This window comes from Neodiprion pinetum, chromosome 6, assembly GCF_021155775.2.
Source record: "Neodiprion pinetum isolate iyNeoPine1 chromosome 6, iyNeoPine1.2, whole genome shotgun sequence".
NCBI lineage: Eukaryota > Metazoa > Arthropoda > Insecta > Hymenoptera > Diprionidae > Neodiprion > Neodiprion pinetum.
In genome coordinates, this window is record NC_060237.1 from 25,764,283 (window position 1) to 25,779,518 (window position 15,236).

The window sequence follows — 15,236 nt, forward strand, 5'->3', positions numbered from 1 at the left end:
TATTGGCAGAGCTATGCCGAGCAATTTTCTGGAGTACACTTAAGCATTTGAGATAGGAAAATTAGAATGAAATATTTAATTTTTACACTCAGTTTGTTCGTTTGGTTCTTTTAAACTATCATTAATATAATTATTGCAAATCTTTTTTTTTATCAAGAAATTCGATGACACTAAACGGGCTCATTACATGTATACATATGCAACCCCACACATACTACAATACATGCACGAATACACGTACTTGTAATATTTACGAGTTCTGAGATGATTTAAAGCTAGTCAAACGATACGTTCTATCAGCTAACTACATTGTTATTATTATTTTTTTTTTCTTCTCCTTTATCATGAAACTGTGCATCCTACATTTTGAACGAGACGTCTTGTATACAATACATATTATTATTATTATACTGTAAACATGAGAGAATAGAAGAAAATATATTAAAAAAAAAAAAAAGAAGAAGACTGCTCCTATGCTATTTCTGCAATTAATTATGTCATTGTATAAGTAATCGACAAAAAAAAAACACTAATCTATGAAGGCAGGACCTAACTAAACAGAGAATGTGAGAGACTTTATTTGCAAAAAAAGAAAAAAAGTATATGAAATGATACCACACTGCTGACTGGTCGGATATTTTCACTTAATATTTGTAAATTTTATAATTATAATTATTATTATCATTATCATTAATATTATTATTTTTATTAATATTATTAAACAGTCTTCGTTCAACGATATCATAACCACGAGTTAGATTAATGATCCTAGATCACGTGTAATGCACGGAAGAAAAGTGCTTAGTTGCGTAGCCGCCTAAAATATATTACGAGCAATGATTTTGTCTCATTTCGATAGTGTTCTCAATCATTTACATAAATGGCGACCATTATTATTCTTACTACTATTATTAATATTATTATTATTGTATTGAAATGAATTATTACACATGCATATACATATATCCACGCAGATATATACAGTATACATACCACCACATATATTATATATATACAATATATGTATGGAGCATTCCATGCGAACTCAACCTACCATCAGAATTGACATTTTTAATTTGGTCCTAATGTCTTAAATCTTTTTGCACTCTGTGAAAAAGAGCTCCATGATTTTCTTCGAATTTTTTTATTCACCTGTTCACGAGTTGTGAATTTTTCAAAATATGAGATGTTGTTTTCTCGAATGCCCAAAATTTCTTTCTATTTTTTCAGAATTTCTTAAAATTATCTAAATTTGAAAAGAAAAACCTAATATGAAAAGACTTACAATTTTATGATATAAGCATGATTTTTAATATCTCATCGAATAAAATATCAATAAAAAATTACAAACGGAGGTAATCGAAAATCATGAAAATAATAAACCGGTATTAAGAAGAAAAATTTTATTCTTAAATATTTTTGTCTTACTTTTGTTGTCGTTTAAATATTTTACTTCAGTTACTTTTGTTTAAGCTAGAATTCACTCTCATTGTCAGAGTTTCAGCCTTTGAATATCGAATATTGAGAGCGTCGGTTGTTTTTCATAATTTTCAATTGTTGAAAGCTTAAGTTCGATGCTTTAAGTTTAAGTAAATTAGCTCTTTTTATAGCCCATTCGTATAATTCTTGCGAGGTTGAAATTTGTTCATTGAATGGCAACTGAAGAAGAAGACTAGCTCGTGCAGCAGCACTATATGCAAAGGCTAAAACTATAACAGGCACTCAAAAATTTCATTGCGTCATTCCAAATACAGATGGATCTCTAACGACGAGAGTGATCTCTAGCTCAAACGAAAATCACTCATTTAAAAATATTTAAACGACAACAAAAGTAAGACAAAAATATTTAAGAATAAAAATTTTGTCCCTTTACAGATTTATTATTTTCATGATTTCCGATTACATTCATTTGTAATTTTTTATTGATATTTTATTTTATAAGACATTAAAAATCATATTTGTATCATACTAATTGTAAGTCATATCGTATTGGTTGTTTTTTTCAAATTTCGATAATTTTAAAAAATTCTCAAAAATAGAAATAATCGTTTACCCACGACGGGATCAGGCCGAAAATTTGCGAAATAAGTCTTTTTTTTTGAGAAGTTAAAAAAAAACAGTGAAGGGTACAAACAATGTTCAAAATCAGATTTTAATATATGAGTGGAAAAAATGTGGTGAATAATTTTTTGATATATTTTGCATCAAATTATTGACAACTTCATTGAAAAACACACAATTTGAGAAAATAACATTGAAATTGATGCATTTTTGAAAAAGTTATATGCAGTTCAAAAGAATTTTAAATTTTGAAAAATTCACATCCCGTGAACGGCTGGATAAAAAAATTGGAAAGAAATCATGTACCTCTTTTTCACGGAGATGAAAAAATTAGGACCAAATTAAAAATGGCAATTTCGATGGTATGTTGAGTTGGCATGGAATGCCCCAAAGATAAGTCGTACTTTAGAATGTGGCGTTTTCGACCGGACATTTGTAATTCTATACCTTACAATAATACATACCTATACATCTACAGATTTTATTTTCAAACAGAGCAACTTCAGTTAATTGATCGAATTTTTGTGCGAACATCTAAATTTTTATTAAATATAAATGAATAAATAACTATCTGTATCTATCACTTATTTAAGTACACATGGATATAATGATGTGCAACAAGTGAACAGTCGCAAACGCACTTCTGCAAAATTAGTCAAATAAGCTGGACAACTTGTAAAAATGCAATTTTTGTACTGTTGAAAACACGAAAAAGAAAAAAATATTGGAAAACATGCAAAAAAAAATAAAGGGACGAACATTATTCAAATAGTCGAAGGGTACACTGAAATTGTAACGTGAAAGAACATTTTTCAATAAAAATACAGACAGAAAAAAATGAATAAGAAAAACTTTTTATATGCAATAATTGTATCTTAGACGTAGATAATGAACGTTTCTATTTGTATAGAAAGTCACGGGGATAACTGCGTTATCTGAATTTGTATGTCATCAAAACAGTTTTATATAATGTTACAAAAGAAGATATAATAATAAAATTTACGTCGTATTGTGCGTATTCGAATATTGGGAATTTTCGATTATTCTTACTATTACGATTCAATGAAGTCCGTAATCGTAGTCGAAATCGTAGTGATCGTAGTATGCGAACGGTTCTGCGATACTGTTGATTTCAATGTGCTCAATATTATTTGACGTGTACGGATCTGTAAAATATTTTCACCAATAATTTTCACGATTCCGTGTATATTTTGTCATTGGTAATTTAAATCAATTTTATTTCAAGTTAACTATAACTCGGACATTTGTATCGTCTTACCATTGTCAGAAGCGAATAGAAGATCGTTAGTACCGTCAACGATCACAAACGGCGCTGGTTTTGTAGGCGAAACTTGATACTGGAATTCTAAATAGAAAATGAAACAATAACAAGCAAACTTGCGTTACGGACGTAGATTCAAAGTCATCCCGCACTGTGTTTGTAGTAAACACGATCAAGTTCGAGTTTACGGCGCGTTATCGCTCTGCGCGGAATCGAGCCGGTTTCAGTCTTATTTTGTGTGCGGTCGGATCCGGATCTGTCCAAATTTCTTACCGTGAATATGTTGTGTCGCAGTGTGAGGCTTGTGCTGATTTTCTATGTTTACATTTTGGTAGCTAGTCGCACCGTGGCCGTGATTAACCGTGTGCAAGTTCGGAAAGTTATTCTCCTGCAAGGTGTGATCATCGATACTTCGGATAATTCTTCCGGCCCTCGAAGCAGCGATCATCATCATCGTCATCGTGCACAACTGAAAGGTATAATATCAATGCGAACATGCTTCTAGTTTTTACAACCTTGCCTTTGTAAACATGTACGACTGATAGTAATTATGACTTGTCTTATAAATTTACGGACAATCACTCACTAATAATTTCATAACGATGCAGCTGCAGTAATTTTACCCCGCGATGATAACTTTGCGAATATATTTCTTCTACTGAGAAAAATCTTCCCGTAACGAGCCGTTTTATGCAGTCTGTTTGTTAGGAAATTTCGTAACACCATGGGAACGAAACGTATGTACCTACCTTACACCAAGTGTATTTCTATGTTACTCGAGTCGTGAAATCGTTGCTCTATCCGCACGCCTATGGGAAACATACCGTAGAATGGGCCCCTTGCATAATATTTTACGCAAATTGGGATCACTCGCAGTGCGTACAAAAGACCTTGTGAATAATATCATAGTATAGATTCTGGTAAATTCGAAGAGAATTTTTTTTTTTATTGTCAACGACTCAAAGCGTTTGCCCGAAGCTTGCTTCGTTGAGGCAACTTCGAGTTTGAAAAATGGACAGGTTTTAACGTGTTGTAAAATAATTTGAACAGACGAGTAACAAACACAAGGACTCGCATTCGTGTTTAAGCGTTCAAAGTGACTTATTTTTCGCCGTTTAATTCATTTCTTTGAAACAATTAAAACTGAAAACCTTTCGCAAGATTGCTGCGAGAGTTCACCGGCTAAATTATTATCAAACGTTGTGAAAGAGCGCTTGTTTCACGTATGTAGGTATATACGTCATGTATAATTAATGACGGATACTTTGCTCCGCAATCGGATACTTACCTTCGTTATACACTCTCAACGATTTAACGCAACGATTGCGCTATCTTGCGTACGATCTTGATTCGCACCTAGAAATACCGTGAAAACTCATCCTTTATTTTCGCGTTCTTGACCCATTTGTAATTTCTTGCATGTATACCTACTTCGAAATAGGAACAATATTCAGGGTGAGAAAGTTTTCTATGTGTAAATATCTTTTTATTAGTTGAATTACGTGTACATTATCCAATATTGATTTCATTGCAAAAATTACAATTAGCAAACAGCCCATATTTAGACTACGTGTTAATTCGCCTTCAATTAATGTTGCTCGAAGAAAACCGAATGTATAAAGCCCGTTGGACTGGTTCATTTATGGCAAGGTTGATTAACATTGACGATTCTTGACTGATAATGTCCTCCGACCGCGTAATCAACTCGTGGCGTAACAGGTGATACATGATGTTGCGCGTAGTGAACAACCGCATTCTGCACCGCAGGTTGATGAATTTTTACCGGAATGTGAAATATCGGTTGGTGTACAATTGGCTGATGGATTTTCGGCGCCACGTGAACCACGGGTTGATGGATCTTTTGAACGTAATTAACCATCGACTGGTGCACCGGTTGATGTATTTTCTGCACGTAATGCAGCATCGGCTTATGATAGTTTGGGGCGTATTGAAGCATTGGCTGGTGAGCATTCTGCACGATTGGTTGATGTATATTTACGTACGAAATCCGAGGTTGATGCATTTTCTCGCAGTCAGCATGCGGCGACGCTGCTGCAGAAACCTTGACGATTGGTTGTTGGGCTGTTTTATAAACAATACCCGGGCTGGCTTGCTTGTTCGTGTGAGCTGGGGTGAAATAGATCGGTTTAGGTTGTGTCACGTGTTTTGGAGGCAGGTAAGAGATCTGTTGGAACACCTGCTTCGGGTAATAGGACTGCGTTTGCATCGGCGGTTTGACCATCGGTTTACTGGGAACAACGAACATTCCCAAATCCTTACTATCTTCGCATGGAATCTCTTTGACAAGCGGCGTTTTTACCGGGTGAATAAGCTGCACTGGCTGAATATGCTGAATCGGCTTCACGTAAGAAATCGGCTGCTCTTTTACAGTCGGAGCGTAAATCGGCTGTTGGATGTACTGAACCTGGTGTTTGGCTTCAACGTTGTACGCTTCGTGATGTACTGCTGGTCTCTGAATCGTCTGGTAGATCATTTTCGGAATCACTGGTTTTTGGTATTCCGCTGTTACTACCTTCGGCATCTGGTGATAAGTCGGAATTATCAAAGGACTGTGATACGTTTGCGGTACGTGGTGGGTGGAAACTCCAGATGCAGGGGGTAAGGAACACGGCGATGATACTCCGTGGTTGAGGTATCGTTTCAGTTTCAAACTCATCCCCTCCGTCTCTTCCTTCGTGTTAGACATCATCTCCGGTGAACCTCGGGCTCCGAGTCTCTCGAAGAAGATCCCCGAAAGCCCCAGAAGGCACATGATCTATCGCGAATGAAAGAGAACGCTTTATTGAAAAAAAATATATATTTATATTTCTTCTATACTAAATTGGGGGTAACGATATTCTTTTTACTAGATTATTTAAATTTTTTCTTAGCAACTTTCAGTCCAAGCGGTTATATCCCGGGTATATAATTGGGAACGCTGATGAGAGTAAACGAAAAATCTTCAAGAGATTCGCTCTTACCAGTAGCCTAAACATGGCTGTCGAATGGAATGGAAACTTGAGACGAGCGATGGTTTAAAAGATAGACGAGACGAAGAGCTGGACTAGGAGCTTAAGATACGCGTCTCGTTATTTTATAAACTTGCGCGTTGGTCAGCAGGCGTGGTACTAGTCGAATGAAATCTCACGGAATTCCCTTATCCAGAGCAAAAAGTTGCCCCAACATCTGACGCAACGTGTCATACGCCGCGACGACGTGTATGTAGGTATTTCCTGAACACGATTCGTGTACTGGTCAAGCCCATATACGTTTCCTTGCAGTTTCACATTAGTGTCATAGCGTCGTAGATATGTTGCCGCCGTTTACTTATGCGACTTGGAAAACAAATAGAAAAGTACAAGAATAATTGTGCGACCTATAACAGTAGGCTTGATTGCGTTATAAGTATATCTGGTTCGTTAAATGACTTGGTTCATTCGTATGTTTGGGAGTGATCAGAAGGAAATGCGCGTGGATTGAAATCAGCTCGTTATAAATCGTATAGAAAAAAATGATTTATTCTAAAAACATAACGAGAACAACGAAAACATTAACAACAAGAAAATGTATGTACAGTATGAGTATTTAATTGCGATTCCAAGATCGGGTACCACGTGATTTTTTTTTCTTCTTTCTCTTTCTTTTTGGCAATTAGCGTCGATCGTTGAACGTAAATCTGCGCGCGGATCAGTGCTTCCAGCCTCCGTGTCCTTTGCTGCTTTGGTGATGGAAGACGTGCTTGTATACCGGTACGTGAACGGCGTACGGCTTCGGGATTGGTACCGGGAAATGTTTTTCCACGGTGACAGGATACGGTTTTTCAACAACGTACGGGACCTGAAAGACAATTTTTTACTCGTGAATTTCAGAGAGAGCAAGAAAAGGAAGTAAAAAAATCTAGTCCAGTACTCGCTTGTATCGCAGACTGAATCATGCGTGCGGCTCGATTGTCCGTCTGACCGTATCGCCTACGTTACTACTTACGCCCGGATATGATCACTGCTGTTTATAATGGGTATAAATACTGAGCGATCTGCGGACTCTCACGATCGTTAGAAAGGAGAACGGAATTGACTTTGGTGTGTTAGTCATTTTTGAGAATTACAATTGGCGATGTGTTACCTTCTTTTCCACGACGTAAGGCTCCGGTTTTTCTACCGGTATTTCAACGTGCTTGATAACTTCAACGGGAACTGGGTGCGGAACCTGCACTTGGACTTGGTAAGGCTGCGGAATCGGGACTTTGATGTGCTGGGGAACGGCGACTGGCACCGGATGCGGTATTGGGATGGCATATTTTTTGTATATTGGTATCTCGACTGGTTTCGAGGTTTCGTGGTACGTCGTTCCGCCGTGCCCATGTTCTTCTTCGCCGTAATGACTGGCCGAAGCTAGCCCCACTATCGTTGCCAATATCTAAATTCAACCAGACAAATGATGATCACCCTCCTTTTTCTCACTCCAAAATTCATTTACCGGTTTTGAGTTTTGAGTTGGGAATAAGTAGAAAAAAAAAAAAAAAAAGTAAATAAAAATAAAAGCGAAACTAAATTTTTCTCTCTCTCTTTCACGCGCCGGAGCTACGTGCAGTTACTACTTACAAAAATCTTCATGGTCCTGATGTCGGATCAGGTGTGTGTGGTGTGTTTCGATTACACGAGGAACCTTATTGCACTTCGCTTCGGTCCGCGATGCTTTGATGCTTTCAAAGTCACGGCCATCATTTATATACTGCCGCTACTTTCTCCCTTCTCTCGGAGGCTGTTCCATATTATTATGATTTCATTCCGATATTGGGGATTGAACGGTACTGCTAGAAATATTCCAAATTGGTGCAGGATTGTTGCAGGTATTAATTTGAACGTGACCGCTTCAACCTCGTTAATCTAATTAGATCGAATGTTCGTTTTTTTTTTTTCTTGTTTAATTTCACACTAAAATATTAACAGTTCCCATCTGATTCCACGTATGTGTATAGAAATTGCGGCTTCCTTGGCTGTACGTATTTTTTATTTTAAATACTAAATTAAAAATTTAATTTCCCGGAAGAGGTTTTATACTGTGTTAATACCTTGATAGAAATTTGGTGTTATTTATGCAAACTAGATAGACCATCCGAAAAACTGTCGTAATAGGTTAATCAATTCTATCACTCGGCGAAAGAAAGTGAGTGCTGTTCCACGTTCGCTATTGTAATTGATAGGTTTTCTACGTTTCCTGGTAGATATAATAACCCGCAGAAAACTGTCGCTACAATAAAATTCAAATTGAATTTCTCAAAGAGTATGGCGGCATCACGATATTGGTTGATTAATGTTACCTTTCTACAGAATCCATATATTTCTCATATTCAACGTCAGTACCTTTCACAACATTTTTTCACTCGTGACGCATTTTGTATAATACATATTGTATAAGAGATTTTTCATAATATATAAAAAGTTATTCTTCATCGGTCAGCGATTCCATGGTCAATTAATGATTATTTTGAAAATCTGAAATGTGGAATTTGGAACGCTTTACAATCGCGCAAATTAATTCTCGCGCTGAAGCAGTATTTGGTCGAGTTTGCTAAGAGTAGGTATAATTAAAACAAAGTTAGCAACACAGCGTCCACCACTTCGCGGGGCGTTCCTCTCGATCGAAGACCCCTTCCAAAATCAACCATGAGACTGAGATTAACGTAAAGAGGCTGGAGTGAAAGTGCGTCTCGCAAGTAAAAGTAGTTCTGCACGCTACCGAGGCGGTAGATTCATAATATACAGGTATCAACGTCCTTTACGTATATGCTCCGACTCGTTACGGTAAATCGAAATCTAGTTCCTGTATAACTATTTCATCCTGATCTCCACGCTACCCGTTAAAATGACGAATTGAGAAATTTGAAGAATTTCCCGTAATTTGAAAACGATTTATCACACGAGCTGAATCTTGCATTTCGTATCGTCGATACACATAGAACAGGGACTTAAATAAACATTATAAACGCTTACTTAAATTTTTCTTTTTTTTTTCTTTTTTTATTAGAAATCATTTATATAGAGAAAAAGCAGGAAAACACTTATAAAAAATAAACGTACGAAAATAGTCAACAATACACAGTATAACATAAACAAATTCGTCCTATTTACATATGAATATAGTTTTTAAATTACTGCGGCTGTGCGGGTGCTGAGTACGTTTAGTCGATGCCGGCCGCAGGTTGGAAAACGCCAGTGGAGTGAGGGGGGGGGGGGGGGGGGTATATATAATCAATTTATTTCTCGGTAAAAGTATAAATGTGCTCAGGTAATTGTCTTTCTCTTCTTCTTACCACTCTTTTTCAAATAATCATTTACGAAGTATTATTTTCTCCAGAGGGTTTTTCTCCGATACTCATTGTAGGCATTGCCATAATGGGCCTAGTTACTCGTTTTGTCAAGCAGAGGGGTATTCGAGGATACGTATTTTTGTTTTCGTTCCAACTTTTACGTAGATTTTTTTAAATTAAGATAGTTGCCGTTTTCTTGTATGGCGTTAAAATTTAGATGGTGATAATTTGACATATGGCCGAAGTTTAGTGCCAGCCTTTACCGTGTCCACCGGACGAAGTGTGATGGAAAACGTGCTTGTAAACTGGCACGTGAACTGGGTACGGCTTGGCAATTGGAACGGGGAATTTCTTCTCGACGTATACCGGGTAGGGCTTTTCAACGACGAAGGGTACCTGTCCGGATGCAGAAAAAAAAATAATAACAACATTGCAGTTAACACGAGGTTATTAAAATCTCAAATTACCTCTAGAAATTCTGATTTTTATTTTTTTTTATTTTGTTTGTTCTCGATTGCTTACGTGTTTCTCGACGGTGTATGGCTCGGGCTTTTCAACCGGAATTTCAACGTGCTTTATAACTTCCACGGGGTAGGGATGAGGGACCTGAACCTGGACATTGTACGGTTGGGGTATGGGGATCTTGATTTCTTGAGGCACTTGTACCGGCACGGGATGAGGAATTGGTATGGCTGTTGAAAAGAAGATGTGCGAATGATTAATCGATCGACGAAGAACCGAAAGTTGATAATTAGCACAGAATTGGATGAACACTTTTTTCATGCAATCGATTGCACATATCAATGAATGCAAGCCGGTGTCAGACTTACCATACTTCTTGTAGATGGGAATGTGCACGGTTTTTGTCTTTTCTTCGTAGGTTGACTTGCCGTGATCTTCTTCGTATCCACTGGCGCTGACCACCGTGGCAAGGGCCAAAAGTCCCAGAGTAAAAATCTAGAATTTAATCATTTTCCTCATTATACGATCGTGGATTTGAACGAATTCTTGAATTTATTCAATTTTAGCGTTATTGATGTTAGTGAAATTTGGCCGTCAATATATTTTCATCAAATATTTATCCGGACACGAGTCTACCGTAATGCTTACAATTTTATTCATGTTTGTAAATGTGCGGGGGATGTGCTGACGCAAGGATTCAAGTGTTGAATGTCGTCAGGGGGCGAGATTTCAGCTTATATACTTGGATCGAATCTACCACCTTTCACCAAAAGCCTGCGGTATGATATACACATACACACACTCCTCTTCCGTTCTGACACATGTAACTTGGGGATTGGTCAATACCTACACATTTTCTACAACACTCGAGACTCTGGCTCACAGATGCTGCTTAGATAGCGATTTGAAAGGAAGTCCATTGTACAAAGCTGAGCTCTGTCTTTTTTACATCGTAACTTTGTAAAGCAACAGTTTTCTGTTTCTGCTCTCATTCGGCATACAAAACCTTTGAAATTTTACCGGTATGACTGAATTTAAGTAACCTGAACCAAAAATTAATTTCAACGGCTGTTGTAAACTAATTTTAATTATAGTATATCGGTGTATCTTAAACTATATATACCTATGTAGACATACCAAAACTATATCGCTTTATTATGATTGACAATTTTCTCATTTCTCTCTTTTGGTAGAAAAATTCTGGACTTTCGTTTGATCTTATTTGAAAAAACGATATGTACAATATACTTGAAAAGTAAAAGGACGCGAAAGGTCTAGGATAATATGTTATTGACGCCGTACACTCGCCTCTCGCTAAGGTACAAAGAAATCTCCCCGCGGCTGAGTAGGTATTACGCTTTTACACCGGAAGTGATTTGTTGAGTTTGCTCAAACAATATCGACGTTCCCGGCCCTTATAAACTCGTATTTATAATTGTTACGAAATTTGTATCACAAAAATCAATCACCGTTGAAAGTAATTCTATAGATACATTTGTATAATTTTTTCCTACGAAAAAAGTAGAATCACATTGACTGAACTCTTCTTCGAGTGCTTGGTATCGAGTTTCATGTTTTTTTTTAAAACGGACAATAAATTATCCAATGCTTTTAACACAGTTTGAAAAAGTTTTCCTCCTTCGTCCCATCTGGAAGTACGTGACGCCTCGCTGAGCATGTGGTAGATCGGACAATAAGCATGTATCGCATGGTTCGTTGTGCCGTGTAAAATGCTTTGCTCACTCTTCCGGGTGTCGTAGGTGAAACTCTTCACTGGTTGGAAATTGGATGGGGAGGTTATTAATTACAGAGTAAGAGAGTCTGTCTGGCGATGCGTTGCAATTTATTAACTGAAGCGAATCAGAATCACGAAGCATTTTTCACACCATATATGCATATCGAGTACAGTACCTACTTTTCACTTTAAGATCTAATAAAAGTTATAGGTATTCAAAAATCGATGTTTACACGTAGCGCACGATCGTTAATTATAATGTTTGCACGGTTGGAAAGTAATTTGACAGTGATTGAAGCGGTTTTTAACTAACGCCCTTTCGTCGAGTTATAAATATCAATACCTAATCTTGAATACAATCACACGAATGATGAATCGATCGTCGTTTGAAAACAGTTTCCATCCGTAGGTTGGTTAGCTATTGAAAAAAGGCGATGCAGGTTGAACGAATTGCCGGAGTTGTTAATCTCAGACCGTTCATAATCCATTAGTTCCATACTTATATGTGCTGCTCATTCCAGCGCGTTGGCTAACTTCCGGTAAAGTGTACGTGAACGCCTTGCGCTAACCGACAATATTAGGTACAGGTAATTATTTCTACTGATTCGAATGCAGCTTGAGGCGATTGGAATGGGGAAGGTATTTCAAATGTGTGGATGACGTAAATAACAGGTGATAGTAACCTTTCGAATTGTTCGTACCATTATCCAGTGTAGCTTTGACTTTCACTGGGAAAACTTCCTTTAAAAAGACGGCAAAAATAAAAAATAAATAAAAAAACTGCGAAACAGCTATTTCATATGCACTTAGATTTTTTCCTTCCTCTTGTACTGTACGTGGATTTATCTCTTGCCGAATCATGGGCAAATAAGCAACTCCTCAAATCGTGCAGATAATTGAATGCTGGCCGAATCTTATTATCCAGCATCGAGCGAAAAAGAAAACCAATTGATTGTCTCCAGATGCAGGCATTTCGGCCAGAGAATCGAGTTTGGGTCAATTTGTGACGTGTGATGCGGTTACGCTCTGTTATCCCCGAGACATTTGCCTTGACGACGACGAAGCTTTACGGTTTCACCCCGCAGACAGCATCATATATCTACCGTGAATTTAAAAAGCTGGGAGTTTCTTCACGCGGTGAAATGAATCTACGAGCTGTTGCGATATTCTTTTTGTGTATCCAGATATATGTATACACCATATACTGGTGTATAACATTGAATTTAACGGTGAATGTTAAAAGGACTAAAAAACGCGATTGCTGTCTGAAAACTCCACCTGTGCAACGACAGGTTTATTATATCTATTATACAGCCTGTACTAATAAAGAATGGACCGACAGTTTTTAAACTTGAGTCAATAATAAGGCGATTAGTCGAGAATTTACTAATCGTCAGTGCGCGCTTTTATTACCTTTTTAGGTAATTATTTTTTTTTCATCTTAGCGCGAGTCAGGTATGAGAGACGAGATTGAAATTTTTTAACTCGGAACGCACTTCTTGCTCACAACGCGAATACTTTCGCTGTGCGAAACTAAGCAGCTGCAGTACTCGCGGTAAGGCGATAAAAATCTTGTTGTTTTGTTTTTCTACTTTTCTTCACAAGCTATTTTATGGATAACGACCCACGTTAGTCATTTGCTTCTCGCAAAAAACAGTTATTACAAATTCGCGATTTCCTGATTCGATCCTATTTTTTTCTGGTCAAGGAACGCTCTAATGCGGTAATGGTTATGTGATAAAAATCTTAAACATTGCATCCAACAGGTGATTAATCTCGTGGAAACTTTTTTTTGTATTTACGGTTTATCATTTCAAACAAAACAAATAATGTACAGCTATTAATACTTATACATCTATGAAAATATACTAGCTTCGATTATCATTAGTTTAAATATTTAAATACACCATGTAACAGAACAGTGCGTGACGGAAAAATCTGAAACGGTTAAATGTGAATTGTGAAACGTCACACTTGCTAATTGTGTAAGGAGAAGCGTATTCTGACGCTGAACTTGTTGACCTGCGTTGCATTTTCCTTTCACAAAACTGACTGTTTTTCACTCAATGTCCCTTGCTACTGTGAACGATGGTTTTGTATACGGGAATTTTGATCGGGAATCGCTTGATGACTGGCACCGGAACGTGTTTGTAGACCTTGAACGGCACGGGCTTCTCCACCTTGTAAGGAATAATTTTCTCCACCGGAGTTGGCACCTTCTTTTCGACCTTCGTCACGACGTTTTTGATCACCTGCAACAGAATTACGCGTAAAGTTTGGAACAAGTTCTTTTTTCCGCGAGGATCTTACCTCGTACGGGACCGGCTGGGACACGTGAACCGCTACCGGATAGGGTTGCGGCACGGTTTGTATCACCGGATGAGGGATCTTGACCTCGACCGGTTTGACCACCGGAACTCCAATTTCCTTGACCACCGGGATAACGTGAAGCCCGTGTCCCGCGTGACCCCCGCCTCCGATGCTAAAGCCGGAATCCCAGCCTCCATGTCCTGTTAAAGACGGAGACAGTTCAATTTCGCGTACAGATCGAGCGACGTTTCCCCTTTGCGCGGGTACGATAATACCGCGAGAGGTAGTATTTTCCCAGCCAACGAATCTTTGACGTCTTACTAACAAGCTGCCAGAAATCATCGGTTCTGGGGAGCTCGAGTCACACTCGATCATCAAAGTATCTCTGTCTCATATATCAAAGTTACTCTATCGAGGCAGAAACACACCTCCGAGATCCCAGCCGCCACCGTGACCTCCAAGGCTTGACTCGTCGAGGGAAATTGCTGGCAATTCGTGGCCGTGACCTCCCACAGAAATTTCCCCTAGACTCAGCCCACCGTGACCTCCGATTTCCCAGCCTGACCCCTGACACCATCCGGCGATCCCCAGTAAAATCACCTTCAAAATACACCTCGCATTAGGAACGCGTCACCGTTTCATATACAGCTGTGACGAAGCGTTTGAACGAATCTTATTTCACTATCGATCGGCGTTAGTTACCCCCACATTTTATGGGGGTTGCTATTCATCGTTTGCTTTCGATTCGAATTGCCGCACACTTGTCACTGATTTGGCTCACCGAGATCATGGATTTGGAAAAGAGAGGGTCGTTACTCCAATTTCATTTTATTGAAGTTTGGAAAACTTATAGGAATCTGCTTTAACTATTACGTACGATTCTGTTCATGGTTGTCAGTTTTTGGGAAGAGGCAGCGAGACCCCTCGAAGCCTGAGCGAAGTTTCAGTTAACTTAACCAACGGATCTCTTTACGGGGGACTTATATACCTTGTGGTTGTTTGTCCCACTATCACCTTAAATTGCACGCACACACGTTCACTCGATCAAGTAGTTGTTGCTTCAGTTTATCAGAGCC

General features: G+C 38.1%; 4 protein-coding genes across 4 annotated transcripts; all 4 read right to left on the reverse strand.

Moving 5' to 3' along the window:
- Positions 1-2,111: 2,111 nt before the first annotated feature.
- On the reverse strand, positions 2,112-3,983 carry LOC124221295 (uncharacterized). The gene is made up of 4 exons (XM_046631162.2): positions 3,930-3,983; positions 3,617-3,812; positions 3,341-3,427; positions 2,112-3,227 (listed from the first exon to the last, which is right to left on the reverse strand). Exons 1-4 carry the CDS (start codon positions 3,939-3,941, stop codon positions 3,121-3,123), a joined length of 402 nt encoding a protein of 133 aa, XP_046487118.1. The 5' UTR covers positions 3,942-3,983; the 3' UTR covers positions 2,112-3,120.
- Positions 3,984-4,979: 996 nt separating this feature from the next.
- Positions 4,980-6,116, reverse strand: LOC124222332 (uncharacterized). The gene has a single exon (XM_046633152.2). The coding sequence runs from the start codon at positions 6,114-6,116 to the stop codon at positions 4,980-4,982; it is 1,137 nt and encodes a 378-aa protein (XP_046489108.2).
- A 724-nt stretch (positions 6,117-6,840) lies between these two features.
- LOC124221294 (mantle protein-like) lies at positions 6,841-8,071 on the reverse strand. Its single transcript, XM_046631161.1, has 3 exons — positions 7,945-8,071; positions 7,466-7,759; positions 6,841-7,180 (listed from the first exon to the last, which is right to left on the reverse strand). The coding sequence occupies exons 1-3, from the start codon at positions 7,954-7,956 to the stop codon at positions 7,031-7,033; spliced, it is 456 nt and encodes a 151-aa protein (XP_046487117.1). The 5' UTR covers positions 7,957-8,071; the 3' UTR covers positions 6,841-7,030.
- Positions 8,072-9,899: 1,828 nt separating this feature from the next.
- Positions 9,900-15,193, reverse strand: LOC124222333 (titin-like). Its single transcript, XM_046633153.2, has 8 exons — positions 15,038-15,193; positions 14,589-14,760; positions 14,161-14,360; positions 13,917-14,102; positions 10,764-10,799; positions 10,484-10,610; positions 10,176-10,345; positions 9,900-10,049 (listed from the first exon to the last, which is right to left on the reverse strand). The coding sequence occupies exons 1-8, from the start codon at positions 15,047-15,049 to the stop codon at positions 9,900-9,902; spliced, it is 1,053 nt and encodes a 350-aa protein (XP_046489109.1). The 5' UTR covers positions 15,050-15,193.
- Positions 15,194-15,236: the final 43 nt, after the last annotated feature.